Source organism: Anser brachyrhynchus, assembly GCF_964034855.1.
Source record: "Anser brachyrhynchus genome assembly, chromosome: 24".
Taxonomy (NCBI): Eukaryota; Metazoa; Chordata; class Aves; order Anseriformes; family Anatidae; genus Anser; species Anser brachyrhynchus.
In genome coordinates, this window is record NC_137717.1 from 853551 (window position 1) to 875181 (window position 21631).

Sequence of the window (21631 nt, forward strand, 5' to 3'; positions counted from 1 at the left end):
CAGCTCCCACCTGAGGGCTGGGGAATCGGAGCTCCGAAGAAAGTGGACACTGTCCTGCCTCAACGCGGGGCTGCAGCACGGGGCTGCAACGAGCTCATTGCTCCTTTTACTTAGGGTGATGTGGGGAGGGCCCGGAGCAGAATTAGAAAGAGCAGCATCTGAATGGGAAGATGACTAATGCTGCTCAGGACTTTACTCGCTAGCTGCATCACCACTCCTGGGATTTCTTTCCCTGACTTTTTTTTTTTTAAGCAGACAAAGGGGTTCTGCAGGCACGAGGGCTGAGGGCTGTGTGGGCCCCGGACGACCTGACCCGCTCTAAAATGAAATGGGAGCGTGCCATAAGTTATTGCTGTCCAAGGGTCCTCCCTCCCCCTGTCCTCGAGCACAAAAGCTTTATTGGCACGAAGCAGCCTTGCCTAAGCACAGCACGTTGAGCAACTCTGGTTTCAAATCGCCTCCCCGAAAGAGAGGCTGCTGGAGGAGCAGCGGGGAGCTGGGCTGCGGGGTACCCCGGCACGCCTCGGGGTGCTCGACCCTCGCTCCTGGGGGGCTCTTGCGGCTTGGAACCATCCCCGGCCTCCTGCCAGCCCTCCCAGCGCAGGGGCCCCCAGCCGGGATCGGCCGCAGCGGTGATGCCTTCGTGCGGCTCGGCGCTGCTCCCTGCCTGGCTGGGGCTTGGGGCGAGATCCCGGGGAGCGCCGCCTGTGCCAGCCGCAGCAGGTCCCGGCTCGCCGGCATTCCTGCGCCGTGCCCCCGCGCCCGGAGCAGCTGCGGCAGGGGGGTGCCGGCTGGGAAGGGGCTCGGCCGTTCCCTTCCTCGTCCCCCCTCACCCACGGTCCGGCCGCGTTCGGAGGCACAAAGGCATCCTCCCCTTCAGCATCTGCACCGGGGCAAATGTGAAAGTGATCATTTGGTTGTGGCGACAGGTTTGATGTTTTTTTCCTGGGTTTCAGCTGGGGTAAAGTTCCTCAGACACATGCAGAAATCATTTCTGGACTGCAAGGCCAAGGGGGAACGAAGGCACTCTGCCCAGCTTCTGCACTCATCCCCTGCATGGGAAGGAAAGCGTTCCCCAGAAGTACAGAGCCGCTCTGGCACACTACTGCAGGAGGGGAAAAGGCTGCTTTCACTCCCAAGCCTTGTTCTATACTGTAGCGAGCCAAAAAAACTGCTTGCACCTCTGACCCAGGGAGCATTGCACAGCTGTGTGTTACTCTCTGCTCTGTAGGTGAAACAGAAAAATGAGACCTTGTCCAAAATTAACGCGGTGAATCCAAAGAGGGTCCTGGCTCACTGTTCAAGATCGTCAGTGCTAAGTACCAGACAGGCTTTGAAAGACGAGTTCAAAATCCAGCATGCAAAACGTAAGCAGCAAGTAAACAAAACCAGGCAGATGTCTTCCCAAAACCCCAGCCCAGATGTCTTCCCAAAACCACCGGAGAACGCGATTCCATCTGCTTGCCGAGGCCCAAGCTGACAGATGCTCTTTGGGCAGGTGAGACGAGCCCACGCCTGGGGCTTTCTGGCACCGCCATGGCGAAAGAGCAAACTGCAACTCTCCTTTATCCTCAGCACAACTTTGGCTACCCAGCCTTTGGGAAGAAGGACTGCAATTCTGGCTCTTCTGGGTCAGGGGTTGCCGCTGCTTGAGAGCGGGCTTCGGAGAAAACCCCAACGTCTCCGCGTGACCCCGCGTCTCTCTGCACCCAGGGAGTTATTCCCCTGGGGAATTCTGCTGTTTGCTAAACTGAATCAACATAGCTGTTATGTTTAGTAACATTTTGACTGTGGCTCATTTGATTTCAGTCATTAAAATTTAATATTACTGTGAGCTTTGAGAAAACCAAGCCGACAGCAGAGAGGGCGGAGGGGGAAGAAGTGCCCCAGCCCGCGTGCTCCCAGCAGCAGCTCTCGCTGGTGGCTGCCTCGTGCCAAAGAGCGCAACGCACTGTGTGACGCTCGTGGAGATGGCACGGAAAGGACTTTCCTGTTTTTAGTACCCTTTTATACAAAAAAGGGCTCCTCAGAGAGCTTGCGTGTGTTTATTGCTCTCGCAAGTGATGCCAAGCCAGCCTGCTCTCCTCTGAAGTGAAACCACGGCCCGCGCTCCTGCACCGTCTGCTCCCGTGCCCGCGAGCTCCGGCAGCGCCGTGCCCTCCGATGGAGCTGAAGCATCTCACGGGGTAAAGCAATACCCATCAGGATGTCCACGTAAGCACAGACTCCAACCCTCAGAGAAGCCTCTCAGCCGCACTTATCTCAGCAAAAAACGAGGGGGTGAAGGAGATGACACCTTCAGGCCTCTTCCAGCCTGGGTTCTCCCAGCCCTCTACCAGCCCCAGCAACTCGCCTCGACCCAGTTATTGGGGCCCGAGGAAGGCTCTTCCCCTGTGGGGTGGCTCATGGGGCGTTTGCAGGCAGGAAAAGAAAAATATGTGGGAAGTGTCGAGTATAAGCTGCTTCACAAGTCATCTGCCCGTGGCCTCAGCCAGCCTTCAATACCTCTCCTTTGATTAAAACGTGGACACGATGAGCCCAGAAGTGCCCACCTTTGTCAGGGCTGCATTGGCAGCGTGCCGGGAGCCCTGGGGCCACACGCCTAATTTGCATCTCATTTACACAGATGTTCATTAAAATTAATGCCTTAAGACATGCTATCTGCCCGCTCACACCCCCTGGGCAGGCAGAGTGAGCCCCTGGGGCTTCCTGCTCTTGTCTGAGGGGAGCCAGGCCTGCGTGGCCCACGAGCAGCGGGCTCAGGTGCTGAGGAACCAGAGCCCCCCCCGAGCAGCAGGGCAGAAGCGGGGCCCCTGGCCGGTGCTGCCTGAACCCCTTCCATCACAACTGCCCGTAGGCAGAGCCCTAAGACGAGGCTTTACAAATATCTGCTCTGCAACGCGTGCACCTCGTACAACAGCGCCTGCTCTCCGGACAAACCGTGCACGGGAGGAACGCTGCCACGTACCGGCGACTGCTCCATCCGCCATCGCCTCTCCCCCACTTCGTCCTCAGGCATTACACAGCACAACCCTACGCTCACTGCTGCCACTTCCACTTTTCCCACTGAGCTTTCCACGATCAAGACCCCGCTGTGGGCTGCAGGTCTCCCTCCCGGCCCTCGCACGCGTGGCCCCAGCCCCACTAGGCCTTGTGCGCCGCATGGACACTGCGTCAGTTACATAGACCAGAAACTCCTTTTCGGATATATTTGCTGCAAAGCAGCTGTGGAGTGTTCAACATTGAAATTAAGTCCTTCCTAAGCAATGCAAGTTTAACGCCCAACACGAGATAACAGCAATGCAATCACGTAAGCTGGAGTTCGCCCCGTTAGTAACGCTGCCGAGCTTTTTTGGACAGGCAGCCCTCAAAGCAGAACTACCCTGTCCTGGTGAGGGGTTCACAGAGCTGCCAAGTGATGGAACGGGATCAATTAGCCATGAGATGAAAAGTAAATGGCTGTAAAAATGCCTCCCCCTCCCGCCCTCCATGATCACCAGGAAACGGGCAGCCAGATGTAAATCAGCCCAATCATCGGCTCCTGAGCACATCGGTAATAGAAGTTTCACAGCGAGAGAGTTCCTAAGTAGTATTAATGTAATTAATGTAGTGTAACAGCATGACCCAATAACATAGTACTGTATTTAAAAAAATCAAACACAATCCAACTCTTTTCTCAACATTTCCTGCAAGCCTTGATGGTCCTGAACTGGTCCTTTGCTGGAAACATGAAAAGCCCACAACAAAAATCATCTCTGCTTGGTTTCTTTCTCCGTGTGTCCCCTTTCTCCCACAGCTCTGGCTTTATTTGCACCCAAGGACCCCCAAATGGATGTACATGTGAACAACAAGCGGGAAGGGTGGGCCCGGTAGAAAGGCCTACAGGATGATCTGATCTGGACGAGGCTCTCAGACGATGCTAACAGCTCAAACGGACTCAAAAACATTCCTCCTTCCCGCAAAACGTAAATACCAACCGCCTCCAAAAGCCCAGGAGGTACTGGCATACCAACATTACACACCGCAAGAACAGGGAAAAGAATTTTTTCTGCCAGCCACAAAACCTTGTCTCTTCCTTTCACTGCAGACTATCAAGTCCAGCAGTTGATTTTGTATTCTCCAGAGCAACAGTAATCTACTGCATCCAAAAATGCCGACCTAGCAATGAACAACAGTCACAACAGCCTGAAGAACAGAGGTCCTACACAAAAGACCACAACACTAGACAGACCTTCACACACCAAGTGCCATTTAAGAAGTGCTTTAGCATAAAGACTTACCTTGAAGTCTGCCAACTGCTGGTTGATGGTTTCAACCTCTGTTCCCACCACCCACTGCAAGGCCTCGTTCTCCTCTGCCGCTGTTGTCATGTGGGTCAGCTCCTTCAGCCTGCTGTAAAAGTCCTCGACACGTGACAGGGTCGTTTCTACCTGCTCCTGACGGTTCTTGCCTCTCTCAGTCAGTTTGCTGCACTGTTTGTTCAGCGTCTCCAATTCACGTTTCAGTCCTAATAAATCAGGGCTCCCTTCATCCTCAAGCATTTTCTTGCATTCACTTTCAGAAGCCTCAATGTCAGACTTCAGCCTGTGGAGCTTGCCCAGGAACGTACGAATGTCCTCTGCTTGGGACTGAAGGCTGTCAGAGTCTCTCCCGATGGGGCCCATGCTGTCTAGCTCATCATCGAGATCTGCCAGTTGAGAGAACATCTCCCTGACCCGACTATTGAACTGGCCAATCCCTTCAAGTTTGTTTTCCATGAGCACACAGCAGTCATTTACTTTCTGCTTCACAGCTTTAAAGTCCTCCTGAGCCACCTCAGCTTGGTTTAACAGCTGAGAACAGTCAGACCCATCCGGAGCATCTTCTACTAGACCTTGGGTGAAGTTTTTCAGATAATCCACTTGTGGTTCCAGGGCATGCAGCACCTCCTGCTGGGCCCTGAGTTTCTCCAGGTTCTTGTTGCTGCAGGCTTGTGGCCCTAGTGCATCAAAGATCTCCAGCTGGTGCTTTGCCCCCTCCAGCTTCTTCTCGATGTTCTTGAAGCTCTCTTGAAACTCCTTGAGCCTCTGGGACATTTCGTCAAGGGAGCCCGTCTTGGCTTGCAGCTCTTCTGTGATGGCATCCATCTTCTGATTGATCCCAGCCTTCTCATCCCGAATGTCATCCTCATCGGTCTGAGAAGCATCGATCAGGATGTCAGCAGCACTGTTCAGCATCTCCAGCAAGGAGCGGCGTTTCTCCACGTCGCTCAGCATGGCCTTTGATCTCAGAAGAGTTGCCTCCAGCTGCACCGGATCCAGAGTCACTTCCAGCTCTGACATCTTTGCCTTGCAGTCCTCCACCCAAGGCAGGAGGTCCTCTGTGTGCCGTTGGTACTTCTGAGCTTTCTGCAAGCAGTCCTTGAGCTTAGAATGTCTGTCAGCAGCCTGTTTGCTGAGCTCTTCCCAGTGTGTTTTGAGGCTGACCAACTGGTTTTGGAGAGTGGTCTTCTCCTCCCCAGGCTGGACAGAAAGCAGCAGAGATTCTCCCTCAGCTACGATCATCTCATAGGTGCCACTGTGTTGGTTGAGACTCTTCTGGAACTCCTCTTGTTCCTGAATTTGGCTCTGTAGCCTCTCCAGTTTAGCAGAAATAGGTTGGCTCTGAGCTTGCTGGCACAGTTTGTCATCTAGCCAGGTCCTGAGTTCATCAAACATATGCTGGAACTGCTGGGAACTTGCAAGCGCGGTCTGCAGTCGGTTCATCCGGTCGGCTGGAATGGAAATAAGATTAGAACGCAACAATTAAGCTGGAATCAAATAAGCAAAGTGCAATTATTTAAAATCATCTCAGATGCACCAACTGTGTTTTGATTAACAGGAAGGAGTTTTCCATTGCATCACTATCATTTTTGCTCACCAGTTCATGAATTTCTTTGGAAGTAATAGGTAATGATAATGCAGTAATCTCAGTTCTCCTAAGCAGCTTCTAAACACAACCTCTTAGAAACCAGAAGGGGAATCCCAAGATTAGAAGGTAGCCACTGTGCCTTCTCTACTCCCCATTCTGAAGTTAGGGACCATTTTTTTTTTTTTTTTTGGTTTCTAGGCACTGTACATGCCACACTTCAACAAGCCTGCCTGGCTTGCAGGAGAGCCACTTTCTGTACTTTCACCAGTGGGACTAAACATCTCTGCTCACTCTCCAGGTTTGGATATGTCCAGAGTGAGAAGTCTCCTCTGCTTAGTGCCACAAAAAACACCCACAAAGCACCTCACTAAAAATGATAAATAGTCCGTCCCTTATTATTCTTAAAAACCCAGTGATGGGTGAACCCTGTGGCAAAAAGCATGGGGCAAAGTTCAACACCTCTTAACCAACTTCATGCTGTCTCACCTGCCAGGTCTTCCAGCCCTTTGAGAGGAAGAGCCACGGTTTCCAGACGTTTCCTCAGCTCATCTTTCAGATACTGCTCCCCAATCAGTACAGACAGGTCATCACAGAGGGTCTGAGCCTCTGCGATCTCCTCTTCCAGCTGCTCCAGGTCTGAGCGGATCTCACTGGTTTCTTCCAGCTGCTGTTTCACGGCATCGGGCTGCGTGCTGACAGCAGACTGGCTGCTCAGGCGCTGCCCAACCGCCTTCACCTTCTCGGAGAGGCCCTGCAGGAGCTCCTGGTACTGGGTACTCTTCACTATGGCTTGATCAATTTGGCTGGAGCGGGAGTTGAGGCGTTCTGTTAGCTCGGACCATTTCTGATTAACCCCTTGGAGCTCTTCCTGCACCTGGTTAGTGGATGGAGAAACATCTCCAGGGCCAGTTAGGATGCTCTGAGCTGCCTGGTTGAGCTGCTCATGCTGTTGTCTGCGAGCTTCAAATTCCTTCAGCATAAACTGGAACAGAAATAACATGAAAATGTTTGCGTAAAACTGACAGCTCTGAGTACACACAGTCAAAACAAACCAGACCTCCAAGGGTTTTATCCAGCCCACAGAATCACTAGGAGCAAAGCGAGATGCTCCTGGGGCAGGACAGCAGTTGGGCAAGGGATACCGTGATTTATTGTGACCTTGTAACTTAGAAAGCTGGGAGGGGTCTGAGACTCCAGCGACAGAGTATTCTGCTCTCTCTCTTATTTGTCCTACTGCTGTGTAATGTAACATAAACCGGTTAGATGAGAAGGAAATCTAATTACATTAACTGGGGCATTTTATTTTATGATGTGGCCGGTTACAGACGTGTTAGTATTTGGAAGCAGTAGGTAGGGAACTCGCTGCCAGGCAGTGCCCCGGGTGGAGGGGCAGCATTAGCAAGTCCTGCAGAGCATCAGCACAGGTCTTATTTAAAGCAATTTTGCTCTCCAGGAGGGGCCAAGTGATTCACCGATGAGTCAATCCAGTGCAGGGAACTGAGTTCAAGCACTGCACCCATCTCAAGTTATTCACAGCAGTTTGCAGTCAACGGGGTTTGGTGGACTTGGAAGAAGAGCCCTGAGATCTTCCACCTCACACAGCGGAAGCGACACCCTCCTTCCTTGTCCCTAACCCACCGTGGGGACGTGCACACAGCCCCCAGCTCACCTGGACCTGCTGCTTCTGTGCATTCAGCATGTTCGGGTCGATGGAGAGGGGTCCCAGCACGCTCATCATGAGCTCCTTCTCCATCAGCCAGGGCCGCAGCTGCGCCTCGGCAGCCTGGAAGCTGGCCAGCTGGTTTGCCGACTCCTCCAGCTTCTGCTGCCGCTCGGCCGTTGCCTGGCTGGCTCGCTCCCACCTGCAATCTGAAGCAGCGGCTGCGTTGGCGCTGGTCGTGCTCCCTTCCACTGAGAAGGTTTTTCACCCTCCCTGTGGTTCACCCGACACGGGAAACCTCCTCAGCGCTTCTAGCGTGGCTCTACTCACTCTCCATCTAGTAAGCCGTTACCCATTTCTAATGGCTACGTGGTCTTGAAGCTCATAGAAAAAACCTCGCAAGCAGGATTTCTGCAATCTAGTCACTACTGCCACGAGCTCGGCTGACCTTGGGTGAGCCATCTCACAGCTCTGGCTCAGAAACCAGCTCCGATAAATGAGGATACTCTCATGTGTATCAGTCCTCAAACAGCACATTCAGATCTCCTGGACGGAGAACTCCGTAAACACGTTCCTGCTATTTCAAAGAAGAGAATCTCTGGGCTTCTTTTTAAATACACAGTCTTGTTTAGTCAACATTGCATTACCTAGGATATCCTCACTAATGACTAGAATTTTATATCAAGCAGTGCAGCTTTTAATCAAAGTAATCAACTCCTGCTGCTAATCTTTTTTTTTTTTTAGAGGTAATTTAAGGAGGCAAGTCTTTAAAATATACATCCATCATAGAGATTTCATTAATCATGACAGTGCTCATCCCTGGAACACCTTGTACACCAGACAGCTTGGAGATAAGTTCGCTATTTACTGAATTTTAATTAGAAGCGACTCTGCTCTGCAGTGACTTTGGAATCGTCCTGCAGTCCTGAATCACTTCTAACGTGATGTTTCAAGACAGAAGCCTCACTAGAGCGCTTCAGGCACTTACTCAGGTCTTCCTGCATCTTCTTCCAGTTTGATGCTTCCGGAGAATCTGGATATTTCTCCAGCAAGCCAGAAAGTGCTTCCTTTACCTTCTGGATCTTTTCTGACTTCTGTTCCAATTCAGCCAGAAATGCCTGGAATACAATCGTTTGAACTTCTTTAGATACAGTGCAAAAGAATAACATCACCGAGGAGGAACGAAGCAGGAGCTACAAGCTGGAGTTGAACAGTTTCTGTTCTTTGCTCTTCATTAGCAGTATCATGAGCTAGCTTGGCTCCAAGAGCAGACCAGAGGGGGATTGCTTCCCAGAGAAGCTGGGGTGGCCCAACAACAAGGGCTACAGATAAGCGCCTCTCCTCTGTGCCAAATGCCTGAGAGCAACAGGTCTGAAACCAAGAGGGTTGAGCTCAGCGTGCCGGCTCCTGCTCCACGGACCCACCCGCGTTCCCTTCTTGGGAAAGCCCCTCTGCAGCCCAGGACAGATCTGTGCTGCTCACACATCTAACCTTGCTGCAATTAAGCACATCTCCAGGAAGCCTGGGGAGAAGATGCCCAATTCCAGTTGTGCTCTGGAAGAGGAGTTACCTTGTTGTGCTCAGCCTGGGCTCTCACAGTCTCTGTCTTGGTGGGCGAGGAGGAGGCTTCCAGCTCTGACAGCGTGCGCTCCTTTGACTCCAGCCACTTGAGCATGGCATTCGCCTCCTCCTGCACTTCTTGCATCTTCTCCAGCATGGCTGAGAGCTGCTGCTGGCGTTCCCGCAGCGCCACGCCAAGGCCCTCGTACTGCTGGGTGACATCCGACACATCGCACTGGATCTCGGTCAGATCTGTTGCCAAAAACAGCAGCCTGGGTTGAGGAACGCTGCCCGCCTTGCTGCACTTCACCTGGACTATCGGGCACTAATCTAGCCTCGGGCAGCCACAGCCAAGCACGAGCAGCAAGCGGCCGCGTGGCCGTCCTGCTGCCTGCAGAGCGCCGGCAATGTCAGGCTACCAGCGCCCGTCACGCCGAGGGGCTCTTCCCCTCGCACAACGTTCGTGTGCTGACAGTTTGCAAACAAAGCAATCGTCTTCGTGTTCGAGAGGCTGATGCAAGCTGAGCCCCACTTCTGCAATGTCACTGCCAATACAGCGGTAAGTAACATGACACCAAGGTATAAAGCCGTTTTTATGCAGCTATTATCTCGTTGAACTGGTGAACTAACAGCAGATAACGGTCAGTAATTAAAATTGCTCTTCAAACTGAAGGGCTGGATGGCATTATAATCCCTTAGAACCAATAAATTTAATTGCAGGCCTTAAAACGATCGCCCGTTTATCAGCCCGTAACACCACCTGACGGGGTGCCGGGGGGTTGCCGTTGCCCAGAGCTGCCTGCCGCCCTCCCGGCTCTGTCCTTCAGCCTGACCGACGTCCCCGGTCACAGCCACCTGCCCGTCCCGTGGCGCAGCGCTGCTCGGAATTAGGAAGCCCATTTGCAGGCTCATTTCACTTGCTACGGGATGCTGATGGTGTCACATTGTGGTTTGTATCTCACGGATGGAAATGCACAGCGCTGCCAGCAGGCACAGACACAACGGACAGGACACGGCCCCAGCACGCGCGTGCCGGCACAGCGCTCTCACCTTTGCAAGTGTGGTATCCGTTCACGCTGCCTACCGGCCCTCCCAGAGCGGGCAGCACAGAACCTGAGCAGAGGGGACGGGGACAGACAGAGGGACAAGACAGACGTGTTAGGAATGCGGACAGCAAGCGATGAACACCGGGGAGGGCTGCCTCCACCGCCCGGGAGCGCCGCGCAAGGCGGATGCAGCCCGGCGCGCGAGCCTGCAAACACAGCGTGGGACAACACAGCCCCCCCGACAGAGCACGGCGGCACCAAGCGCACGGACGGCGCTGGGGGGCCGCTGCCTCGTGCTCATCAAGTCCGTGGGATGAGGCTCCTGCACAGCCCGCAGCACTGGGGCCACGGCCGTCCCCCCACGTCTCTCCAGACACCCCAGAAAAGCTGCTGCCCTCACCATGACTTTGTGAATTACCAAGCGAGACCGCTGAGGCTTTATAATGTCTTCATTTAAAGAGATTAACTCCCCTAAAGAAATTAACTCCCCCATATTCTCCTTTTCTTATGGAATTAAACTATTTAAAGCTGCCTTGGTGCACGGACACGCTCTCTCTGCGAAGAGGCACCATGCACGATGCATCAGTGACCCTCTCTGGGATGCACTGCAGACATCAGTTACATTCACAGTCAAAAGGGGATTCTTCAGAAACGTCATTGAGTAAGCTTCTCTCTTTCTAGCCACATATTTTAACAGTTTCATGGATGTAAGGGACTGCAGCTTCCAAATGTTACCCCAGGTTTGTAAAGGGGAACGGTAACAGCGTGGCAGCCCCCTGCCCTGGCGACATCATCCAACAAGCCTCAAGAGCAGGGAATGAGCAAACTCCAAATTAAAACTCCCAGGAAAATTTCAGGTTGGCAGCAAGCACATCTTGTGAACAGGTTTAGCACAGACATCAGGTCAACTACCCCAAATGTCAGAACCTTCAGTGAGCACTAAGACACAAGATACCGGATAACATCAGTGAAAGAGGAGCTGGGGTTCGGCTCACACTGTGTGCCAGCTCCTGCATCCTTCACACACCCGTCTGCAGGCTCTCTCCCTAGTTTTCTTGGAGGCTTCCCATTGAACTGCAAATGAAGTTAACCCCAACAAACAAACATAGACTATAAATTCCCATAGAGGCCCATCAGTGAGGGGAGTCCAGAGACTTGTTCTCATGAGCTGGAAGACATCTTTTAGTTGGGTTCCAAACAAACCAGACATAATCTCATTGCTTCATAGACTTAAAGCCAAAAAGGAGACTAGTAAATCACGTCTGAATATCACAGTCTTCAATTTCATGCAGATATGAAACCCACATACTGGAGTTTGATTAAAACATCTCAGGCCCCAGGAGGCTGAAGCACACCACTGGCAGAAACCAGGAGGCTGCTGCGACCGAACCACCCCAGCGACCGCCCTGCAGGACCCGGACCTCCTGTGCTGTGGCCGAGCATCGACGCATGGCCATGAGCTGGGCCCGTGGCAAGCACGGGCTCCTTCAGTGCTCGTTACACTACAGCAAAGGAAGCCACACTGCCTTACCTGGCACTGGTGGGCTCAGAGCACATGGCCGATGCATAAATGCAACAACCTGACCACTGGTCTTGAGCCCCATGATACCTGGACCACCTCCGGCCCTCTAAAGTTTGTAAAAAGGGGAGGTAACCCCATTTTTTGCTTGATGTGGGCTCTGGAATGATGCTTGTGGTGCAGTGAGAGCAAGCAGAGGAAGGAGGCACGGTGCCAGCTCCCTGCAATAGCTGGCGAGCAGGGCTGCGACTCACCCGCCTTGCCCTGGCTGTCGGGGGCCGTGATCTCCACGATCAGGTTCTCCAGGAGGGTCCCCTTGCGGCCGATCTCCTCCACCTGCGGCCCCTTCCCCGTCCACTCCTCCAGGAGATCCTGTTCGGAGGCAAAGGCTGGGGTTGGCAGCTGTGCTCGCCACACTGCAGCGTGCTGTCCCTGATGGAAATGGGAAGCCCGGTCCCCTCCACTATGAGTTGGTGGCACCGGGACAACGCTGACAGAACAGCCCCCAGCGAACCGGCTGCGTATCGCTGGGGGCACCCAGCACGTTGCAAGCAGACTGCGTGCACGGAGTGGGTGTCTTGACGTGTATTTTTGCCAGCGGGAATCAAAGAGTAACAAGCTCTTCCCTGAGCAGTGGGTCTGTCACACCTTCTTCTCCCCCCTGCTGTTTCTGGGGGCTCCCTCCCACCCCACACTACCCAGCCGTGTGTGAGTGCAGTCCCACGGCTTTCTGCAGAGCCCCTGTGTGAACCTGCGGCTCGGAGCCCCGAGGCTATGGTGGCTCACAAGGACGCTGCCGGGCCTCCCAGCCCAGCCCTCGAATTGTCCTCATTTAAGGCATCGCTGTGCCGGAGATGAGCGGAGGAGGCTGCCTTTGATGTCTAGCAGGGAGAAGCGCACAGCAAAAACTCGCAAATCCCCGACAAAGCAGGTGGGAAGGAGGGAAGGGAAATGAGGCTGTGCGCGGGAGGACCTTCGCTCTGTTCCCTTGCCTGCACACCAGGGACCATGAGATGCCCACACACAGGGGGCTGCAGCCCAGCAGCAAGTACAGGGAAGCCCAGGATTACCGAGAGCATAAAAAACCTCCCAGAACATTGTTTCCTGGGATTTATTCCATATTCCAGGGTTTTCGCACCAGCTGCCAACTTTCCCAATCTGTTTCCAGCTCCCTCTGCCCACCTGGACCTGCTGCCTGCATTTGTGCAGCTCCTGGGTGCCCAGCGAGGTCTCTGCAGGCGGCATTTTGCCCTCGCTCTCCTTCAGCCACTTCCTCACGGCTCCAACCAGCTTTCGGAATTCGTCCAGTTGCTCCTGGCAGGACGATGCATCCCTTTCTCTAAGAGTGAAAAGGTTTCAGAGAGTCAGAGCTCGTGCTTTGCCTTGCAATTACCACCGCGTGAATGTAGCACAGTTGAGTCTCCAGGAGCCCGTCTTTTTATTATTATCATTCGATGTTGCTTAGAAACAGCGCATGCAGTGCCAGCCAAAACAGGGTGCAAGCTGCAGCCTGCCCCTCTCGGCTGGTGGCAGCTGCTCCGGCACTGCTGGCTCACGTGGAGCTCCCCTGCCAGCCTGCACCCACTCTGCACGGGGCTCTTTGGGGAGCTGAGCTTTGGGGAAGGCAGGGCTCCTTCCCACTGCCCCAGGCCCTGCCATCGGCTCTCATCCATTCAGCCCCTGGGGGGGGAACAAGGCAGCCCCTCCACCTGGCTCCCCCACTGACCACAGCTGTGGGCAGCCTGCATGCAGCCGGCCAGAGGCAGCACGCTATGTGGTGCTGAGTTACTGGGGATTATCAGGAAATTCAATCTGCTTCTTCCCATCGCCTCTCTCGCGTTCACCAGGGAGTTCGGAGATGCAGCCTGCGAGGTGTGCCCTCCCTGGGGACACAGACGAGCTGTTGCTCCAACCCCGCTCACACTGCCATGGCTGACTCAAGTTCAGGATGCTGCTAAAAAGTCCTCCTCATCCCCACTGCGAGGGGCTCTGCGGACACAGCCCTGCTGTGTCACCTCCCGCAGAATGTGCCTGGGGCCAGCCCTGACCCTCCGCCAGCACCCGCTCCCCCCGAGCGAGATGCTCCCGGCCGCAGCACCGAGCTGTGGCAGCCCACACGCTCCGAGACGCACGAATGCCGGCTCCTGCGGCACCAGGAATTTTTCACAACGCCCCCAGCCAGGCTTTTTTTAAAGTGTCAGCTGGAGCGAGCTGCGTTACGTCTCCTGGTGTGGGAGGAGGGAGGCAGGAAGAGTTTGCTCGTGCCCCCCCGCGGAAAGGAGATCTCACGGGGGCTTGCTCTGCCTGCAAAGCCTCCCGGGGGCAAATGGGGCACTAGGACTCACCTCTCCTCTGCCACCTTCTGCAGCTGCAGGAACTCTTTCTTCAGGCTCTGCAGCTTCTCCTGCTGTAGGGAGGCACTGGGCACAAAACCGCAGGAGCCCAGCTCCGCAGCCAGGTGCTCCAGGGCCGTCAGGTCCTCCTGGTGCTGCCTCAGCTCCAGATTCAGCTCCTGCCAAGAGCAAAGGGTGATGCCAACTGTGCCCCCACCAGCAGATCTGGGCAGGGGGGACGAAGGGGACAGCCCTGTGCCTTGGTGAGCTGGAGACCCTCTGCGGGCAGCGCCATGAATTGCACCAGTGCCAGGCGGGTGGGCAGGGCTCAGGCCCGCTCACTTCTGAAGCTCTGGCTCAGCAAATTCCTCAGCCAGCTGCGGGAGCAGGTCCCACCTTCCCTGCCGTCTTTCCTGGTGCTGGTCTGAGGCCACGCAGTGAGTGTGATGGGGAAACCCAGACCAGGCCAAAACAAACCCGCTCACAGCACAAGCGTCCAGTTTTATGCCAGCTTAGACCATTGCTGAGGCTGTGGCCAAACCATGCCCCACAGCAAAGCACTTGTAGGGAACCTGAGGGAAGAATCTGTGCAGCCATTACCGGCCACCAGGACCCACTGCATTGCCAAGGGCTTTGTCACATCCTGCACTGCACTTGCTGCCAACACTTGGGTGGTTTTGCTTATTAACCCATGGAGCCTTTAACTGGTAAAGCCTTGCTATATTTGGACTGGCCCCTAAGAGACTGATCCCTTCAGAAAATCAGGCTGGCTCCAGGGAAATGCCATTCCCAGCTCTCCCTGCTGGAAACAGCCTCAGCTGCCCCAGCCTCGCTCCCTTCCTCAAGCGAGCAACAGCCGTGGGTCCTGCAGACCCTGGCGGCCTGGGAGAACCAGGAAGAAATCACTGCAGAATGGCACTGCCCTAGGAACCCTACACAGGTGGAATTTTCTCCCTCCCTCAGGCAGGGGAGCCACATCTCACCTGGATGTGCTGGGAGAATCGAGCGATGTCACGGTCTGGCTGGTTTCCAGATGCCAACATCCGCGCTCTGCTCTCTGTGAACTGCTGCAGCTTCTCTGAGAGCTGCTCGTACTGCTCAACCTTCGGCAGGAGACCCTTCAGCGCCTCCTCCTTCTCCTGCTGCTGCTGGCACAGCCTGCCGAAATGCTCCGTCACCTCGGCCAGCTTGCCCTGCAGGGCAGAGGCTGTGGCACTGTCCGCCGCCTCCGTGAACCGTGTCACCATCTCGCGGGTGGCTTCCAGGCAGCTCTTCTGCCTGGCGATGTCCTGCTTCAGCTTCTGTTGTGAGCATACACAGACAGGATGCCGTTTTAGGAAGACTTGAGCAAAACTGAACTGGTACCAAGAGGCTGGGGGCTGCCCTTTGCAACAACAGCGCACATTTGTGCAAGAAAGGTTTTCTGTCCTGATTTTCTTTTTCCTTTCTGCTCTCCCCAACCCCGTCTGCCTTCTCCCAGTGTCTGACATCCAAACCCTGCTTGTTAGCAAAGAAGAGAGGCTTTCAACAGGCCAGTGTTCGAGCCTAAAGAAATTGTGTAAAGGCTGTGCTCATATCCCTTTTTATTTATTTTTTGTGTGCTTTCGGAATCCCTTAGCCATGTCCCAGCAGCTGCCCGCGCAGTTCAGACACCGCAGACAGCCCCGTGTATTTGAGGCGAGGGAGACCGGGGGCCAGCCTTACCGCGTTGGTGGCCAGCGAGTCCTGGATGGAGGCGGAGGAGAGCGCGGCCGGCTGCTCTCCCCCCAGGCTCTTCTCGATTTCAGCCACCGACTGCAGGAGGCTCTCCAGGCTCTCCTGGACGCTCTGGGACTGGGCGATGGATTTCTGCAGCAGGTCTGAGCGCTCAGCCATCTGCTGGGAGAGGCTCTGGAAGCGGCTCACGATGGCATCTGGAGAGATCAGCACGAGGAGAAGTAAACGGCACAGAGCTCACCTGGTGTTCAGAGGGCAGCGAGTACCAACGCAGCCGCTGGGTGCAGAGCTGCAGGAACTCCTGCCAGGCTCTCACTGACCCCAAGCTCAGCACTGAGACAGTGGGCCTAACACAAATGGCCAAACTGGACGGCCCTCACGCCATGCAAACGTATGCTCTGAAGGCACATCACTGTGTCTCCACCTTTGTCCCATCTTCCCCCGTATGTGCGAGACTTCACGCGTCCTCCCACCTGGTTTGCTTTCAGTCTCTCCCAACCACCCCCGCTGATACCACTGGCTGCTTTCAGCTGTACCTGTTGTTTCCTGAACGTGCCCGTGGTCAGGGGCTGGTTCTCCTTGTATCTCCAGGAGGGAACGAGCTGCTTTCTGGAGCTTCTCCACTGGCACCTGATGCTCAGCGAGGTTTCCTTGCAGCTGCTGCTTTGACACAAGGCAAGACAAGACAACATCAGCAGTCAGTCACAGACAAGAGACCTTCACCCATGGGGAGTTCAGTGCTCCATTCAGACCCTGAGGGTCCCTGTTCAGTTAATTAAAAAATCCCACAAATAAATAACGCAGGTTGGACAGCCCAACCATTGTTGGGCCCTGCCACTCTCGCAGCAGGGAAACTTTCCCCCCACATCCCGCTGGGACATCCAGGGGCAGCAGCCCCTTGTCCTTGTGCTCAGCACCTCTCAGAACAGCCTGGCTCCATCTCATCTGCAGTGCGGGGACTTCCCGAGCCTGCAGGTGCACTGTTGCACTCAACCGGCGAAAAAGGCTAACAGATGGAATCCCTTGCAGCACTGAGGCTGCCCAGAGCAGAGGCCAAATTCCCGGACAAACTCCAACGCTCCCCCAGGAGATCGCCCGCAGACCACGCACCCCGGCACTGGCGAGCTGCTGCTGCAGCGCGGCAGGATCTGAAGAAACCGTCTCTGAGAGCAGTTTCCCAACCGCAGCTTCGCTGTCCTGCAGCCATGTCCTGAGAGACTCTGCCACCTCCTGGAACTGCTGGTAGTGCTCCAGCAAGGTGCTCAGGTGGGAGCCAAGCTTGGTGCACTGCAAAGGAGCAACGAGACATAATGGCAGGATGCTCACAGGAACGGAGCAACCTGGGCACCTCTGGAAAATGCACAGGAATCAGTAGAGAGAAAAAACAACAAAAGAAACATTCTTGTCATGTGTGTTAAAGCAATTACAGGAAGCACCATGCAGACCAACACCAAGAGAGAGTTACTCCTGCACAAACCCCAGAAGAAGACGATCCTTGTCCTCCAAGCTACACGCATGCTAAAACCACAGCCACTCTTGAGGGAAGCCTCCCTCTGCCATCACTGCTTATTCTATACACACACAGGATGAAAACACTGCCTGAGGTTTGACTCCCAGCCTTGCAAAGCCCTTCCCATACCTTGGAGTGCAGCGTGGTGTATCGCTGGGTCGCATCCTCCAGCTTGCTCTTCACCACGCTTCCCGAGGCCAGCGGCTGGGACCCTGCGTCCCTGGCAGCTCCCTCCGCATCCAGCACCTTCTGCCCCGACATGGTGACAAACCGCAGGTCCCCTTTGTGAGAGATCACGTCTTCCGAGAAGCTGCCCTGCCGCAGCAGCAGCTGCCGGAGGGACGCGGGGTCGCTGTCCCCTTTGTACATCCCCTCCAGGTCCTGCTCCGCTTGCTTCAGCCAAGCCTCAAACTCCCCGTGGTCTCGCAAGAACTTCTGCAGCTCGTCCCGCAGCACCTGCACTTGCTTCAGCCGTGTCTCCGACTGGGCGAGGGAAGCAGTGTACCGGTCCTTCAGCTCCGCCAGCCGGCCCTGCAGCCCGGCCCTCTCCTCCCCAGGCAGGCTGTGGCCGTGCTTGTCCAGGAAAGCCTGCGCCGACTGCGTTGCCAGGATGACGTCCTGCTGCTGGGACAGCAGCTCCTGGTGCTGGGCCTGAAACACGCCGACAGGCAGAGGTGACTCCTGTGACCGAGGGGATGCGCACCCACACCACCAGCAGCAGGCTCGCGGGTGGATGCAGCAAGGAGCTGCAGTGCCCCCACGCTCCGGTGCTGCCAGCAAGGTGGGGGAACACCCGCGGGCCAGCAGACGTAACCCCCTTTCATTAGGGGCACCGTGCTCTCGTTACCCCGGCTGCACCGTGCCATGGGACACATCCGCCCCACCAGCCCCACCAACGCCCTGAACACGTGTCCTCCAGGCTGGGCATGGTCCTCCCAGGAGTTCCCGAATCTCCCATAGGGAAAACCGCCCCGAGCGAGTGCTCTGGAGGCCAGGCAGCCAGAGGCAGTGTGTGGCAGCACCGAAGCCTGCTGTCACGCTGACAGGCAGGCAGAAAGCTTGGAGAGGGACGAGGTGGCAGCCCTACCTTCAGCCTCTCGTACTGCTCGTCCAGGTTCTCAGCAGTGCTGTCTGCTCCCACGACACGGCCATCAGGGACATCCTGAGCATCCTGCCCTGCTCGCACCCCCGCCGCTGGCTCAACGGGGTGCGGTCTGTACTCCAGGAGCTCGCCCTTCTGCTCCAGCGATGCCACCCAGCTCAGAAGGGAATCGATCTTATTGCTGTTCTCCTCCAGCTCTTTGGCTGCTTTCACCTGAAAGCACAAAGGCTCCCGGTAAGAATGATCCATTTCAATCATATTCAGCAAACTGCTGCATGGGGGACGGACACAAAAACGAACAGAAGAAAAACCCTGAACTGTTTTCCAACTGCATCGAACACCTGAGACTCACAGATCCTCAAAACACTTTGTGACTCTGATAAGGGGAGGGTACAAAGAGGCTGTGAACAAACTCGGCCTCTGTTATGCTGCACTTCTCACCCTGCTACAATCCAGGCTCACAGGCAGCCCCAACACCGAAGGGCTGCGACTCCATGCGTACAGGTGTGGAGATACGTTTCACGAGCACGTGGAGATGCCCAGCGCTCACACCAAGGGCCAGCCTAAAGGCAGAGCAAGATGCCTTGTACTGCCCCAGCTCCTCCACAACCAGCTCATCTGTGCCTGATGCTCTCAAGGCATTTCACCAGGGAGCAGTGTCACTGCCTTGTCCCACCCAGAGGACAGACAGAACAGTAAGTTGCTTTATGTTGCATCGCCCAGAAAAATGCCAGAGCCTTGAATGAATCTGATTCTACTGACCAGACCTCACCGGGCACCTCAGCCAGGCCCAGGGGCTGCAGCCCATCACGTTACCTTTTCAGTCTCCTGCTGCACTGCAGCAGTGACGGCGGTCTCCAGCTCCTTCTGGGCCATCTCTGTCCTCTCCTGCAGGGACTGGTACTGCTCCTTGGCACGCCGAAGCTTCTCTTGCAGTGCTGCCAGCTCCCCAGGCTCCATCTTTGTCTTGTTCTCCTCCAAGAACTCCTCTGTGGTTTTCAGGATGCTGGCAAAGGAGGCGGCTCGGGTGTGCATGTTTCTCTGCAGCTCCTGGGCAGACGACAGCACGATGCCGTGAGGCGCCGTGTGCTCCCAAGGCAGTGCCAAGGCCCCCCACCTCCCAGCCTCCCTTTCTGAAGCACTGACCTTCACGTCACTTTGCCTCTGCTGCAACGTGGACAGGTCTCCTTCGCTGGCCGCCCGCTGCTGCTCGGCCAGCATGTCCTCCGCTGCCTCCAGCCAGGTGCTCAGCTCGGCCAGGTTCTGGGCGCGGGCTGCCTGCTGCTCCTGCAGCGTCTGCGGTCGAGAGCAGAGGGAAGGGGGAGAGGGGGCAGTTAGTACCGGGGCTGCGCTTCCACCACGCACGTTGCTGAAAAGCAAGGCAAGAGGTTACAGCTGGAGCACCTTCCTGGAGGTGAGGATGCAGCACAGAAACCAGCTTTTGCAGCTCTCCCTGGGCTCTCTCCCCCTCTCACGTTTACACACTGCAGGAACGTGGCTGAGGTCCAAGCCCCTTTCCAGCGGCAGTGCTGGAGGACTGGAGCTGTGCAGTGCACGTTTGCCACCATTCAAGCAGGTTTCTCTGTTTTACTTTTTTAAGAACCCCGTCCAGCTCCACGTGGAGCTACGCTCCAGTTTACGTGGTCCTCTCTTGGGAGAGCTCAACCAGAAATTTCTGCGCCTTTTCCATTCAACCTTATGAACATTAAAACTGCATCAAAAACTCATCTAATGAGAGGTGAGAACCTGGCACCAGGCAGCGCCACTGTGGAGCCCCACACAACCTAAGGCAGGTTGGCTTTTAGACACTGGGGTTGGAGAGGGAGCCCAGGAGAGAGAAAAGTGTTTCTGTAGCCGATCCAGCTCCTACATTTTGCTGCCAGAGCACAACACAGAAGCGCCTGTTTGAGCAATTGAGCATGATGTGACCTGAGAGTCCCTGCAACGTTTCTGTTCCCTTCCCCAGGGCAGAGAAAAGTTTTTGAGTTTCACTGGGCATTTCAGCAAGGTGATGTACAAACTTGTGCAAAACACTGTGCTTGGTTCTCACAGTCATAAGATAAACAACAGAAGCAAATTGAAAGAGCCTTCTTAAGAGCTCTTCAGCTGCAAAGCGAGTTCTTCCTGGGTTAGGATGGGCGCACACTCAATCTGAAAAAGCAAAGCAAACTGGTTAATATACACACACACTCCAGATGGGACAGGCAAGAGTTATAGAGAGCAACTGTTAATAAAAAAACACATTAATACTGTCTTGAATAAGAGGATCCATGCAGTGATGAGTGCTGCATGAATGCAGCAGAGACCTGGGGACCTGCTTTTGCAGCTACCAGCTGCCTTGATACATCATCAGCTGTTTCTTTAGGTCAGCAAAACCTGTCTTGTGTGGTGAAAGTAAGACATTAAAACTGCCGGCTGCCTGTGGTGCCAGCTCTGCACAGGGATTTTCTGGTGGGGTTACAGAGACCAGGGCTTTTTCTACCTGGCCCAAAACAACTCGATGCCTAGCAGAGGACTCCCAGCTGTGCTACCCAGACCTCTGACAGGGCTCAACCTTGAGGGAGGAAAGCAACTTTCCACTTGGGAGTTACGTGGTAGGAAGAAGAAAGACTTTAGAGGAAGCTCATGATGTGCAGTGGGAAGTCATAAACCGTGAGTGGCATGCACGTGAAATCCCAGATACGAGGTGTCTCAGCGCACGCTCTTGTGGCTGGAAAGTGTTTGAGCGAGCAAACTGCAGCCAGGAAGCAGCTGTGCCACAACCTTCACCTGATCTGTCTGCTCCGCTTGCTGGAGACAGACCTGCAGGACCTCGACCTGCGCCGCCACGCGCTCCGACAGGTCCCGGAACGCCTTCTGCAGCTCGTTGAGCAGCCGCAGCAGTTGCCTGCTCTGCTGAGGGGTCAGGTCCTGGGCGTGCTCCGAGATAAGGAACTGGATGTCGAAGGCGGTGGCATCGAGCTGAGCCTTGGTGTCAGCGAGGGGCTCTTTCAGCTCCTGAAGGGAAGAGAAAAGACCCGTCAGGCTGAACTGCTCTGCGCTGCCAGCTTCAGATGGGGCACACAAGCAACACGGGCAGCAGTGTGTGCCCAAAAAAAGCGCTGTGTCACTGGAATGCTGTACTCCATAATCCCAAGAGACCCGAAGCACACAGCACTGAAGTGACAGAGCCTCGTCACACCAATTCTCCAAGGCTCTGCTAAACAAGGCCTCCAGCACCTTGCCAAGAGACCGCTCACGCCCTGCGTGAGGCTGCCCGAGGACAATCCAGGTCCAGAGCCCTGCAGTCCGTGATG

The 21631-nt window shown here is 55.2% G+C and overlaps 1 protein-coding gene across 18 annotated transcripts in view; it reads right to left on the reverse strand.

The window, feature by feature from the left end:
- Positions 1-21631, reverse strand: part of MACF1 (microtubule actin crosslinking factor 1) — a 142802-nt gene that overhangs the window by 48414 nt on the left and 72757 nt on the right. For 13 of the 18 annotated variants that reach the window (XM_080567059.1, XM_080567052.1, XM_080567060.1 and 10 more), the window contains 18 exons: positions 21099-21332; positions 19482-19631; positions 19152-19385; positions 18321-18548; positions 17363-17884; positions 16834-17010; positions 16260-16383; positions 15712-15920; positions 14991-15308; positions 14020-14186; positions 12857-13013; positions 11929-12046; positions 10160-10222; positions 9120-9361; positions 8538-8667; positions 7559-7758; positions 6376-6871; positions 4281-5752 (listed from right to left, as the gene is read on the reverse strand). In XM_080567059.1, the coding sequence (XP_080423185.1) occupies positions 4281-5752; positions 6376-6871; positions 7559-7758; positions 8538-8667; positions 9120-9361; positions 10160-10222; positions 11929-12046; positions 12857-13013; positions 14020-14186; positions 14991-15308; positions 15712-15920; positions 16260-16383; positions 16834-17010; positions 17363-17884; positions 18321-18548; positions 19152-19385; positions 19482-19631; positions 21099-21332 (5241 nt within the window). The remainder of the gene's footprint in view (positions 1-4280; positions 5753-6375; positions 6872-7558; positions 7759-8537; positions 8668-9119; positions 9362-10159; positions 10223-11928; positions 12047-12856; positions 13014-14019; positions 14187-14990; positions 15309-15711; positions 15921-16259; positions 16384-16833; positions 17011-17362; positions 17885-18320; positions 18549-19151; positions 19386-19481; positions 19632-21098; positions 21333-21631) is intronic. The other 5 variants (XM_080567044.1, XM_080567051.1, XM_080567053.1 and 2 more) reach the window with 3 other exon arrangements.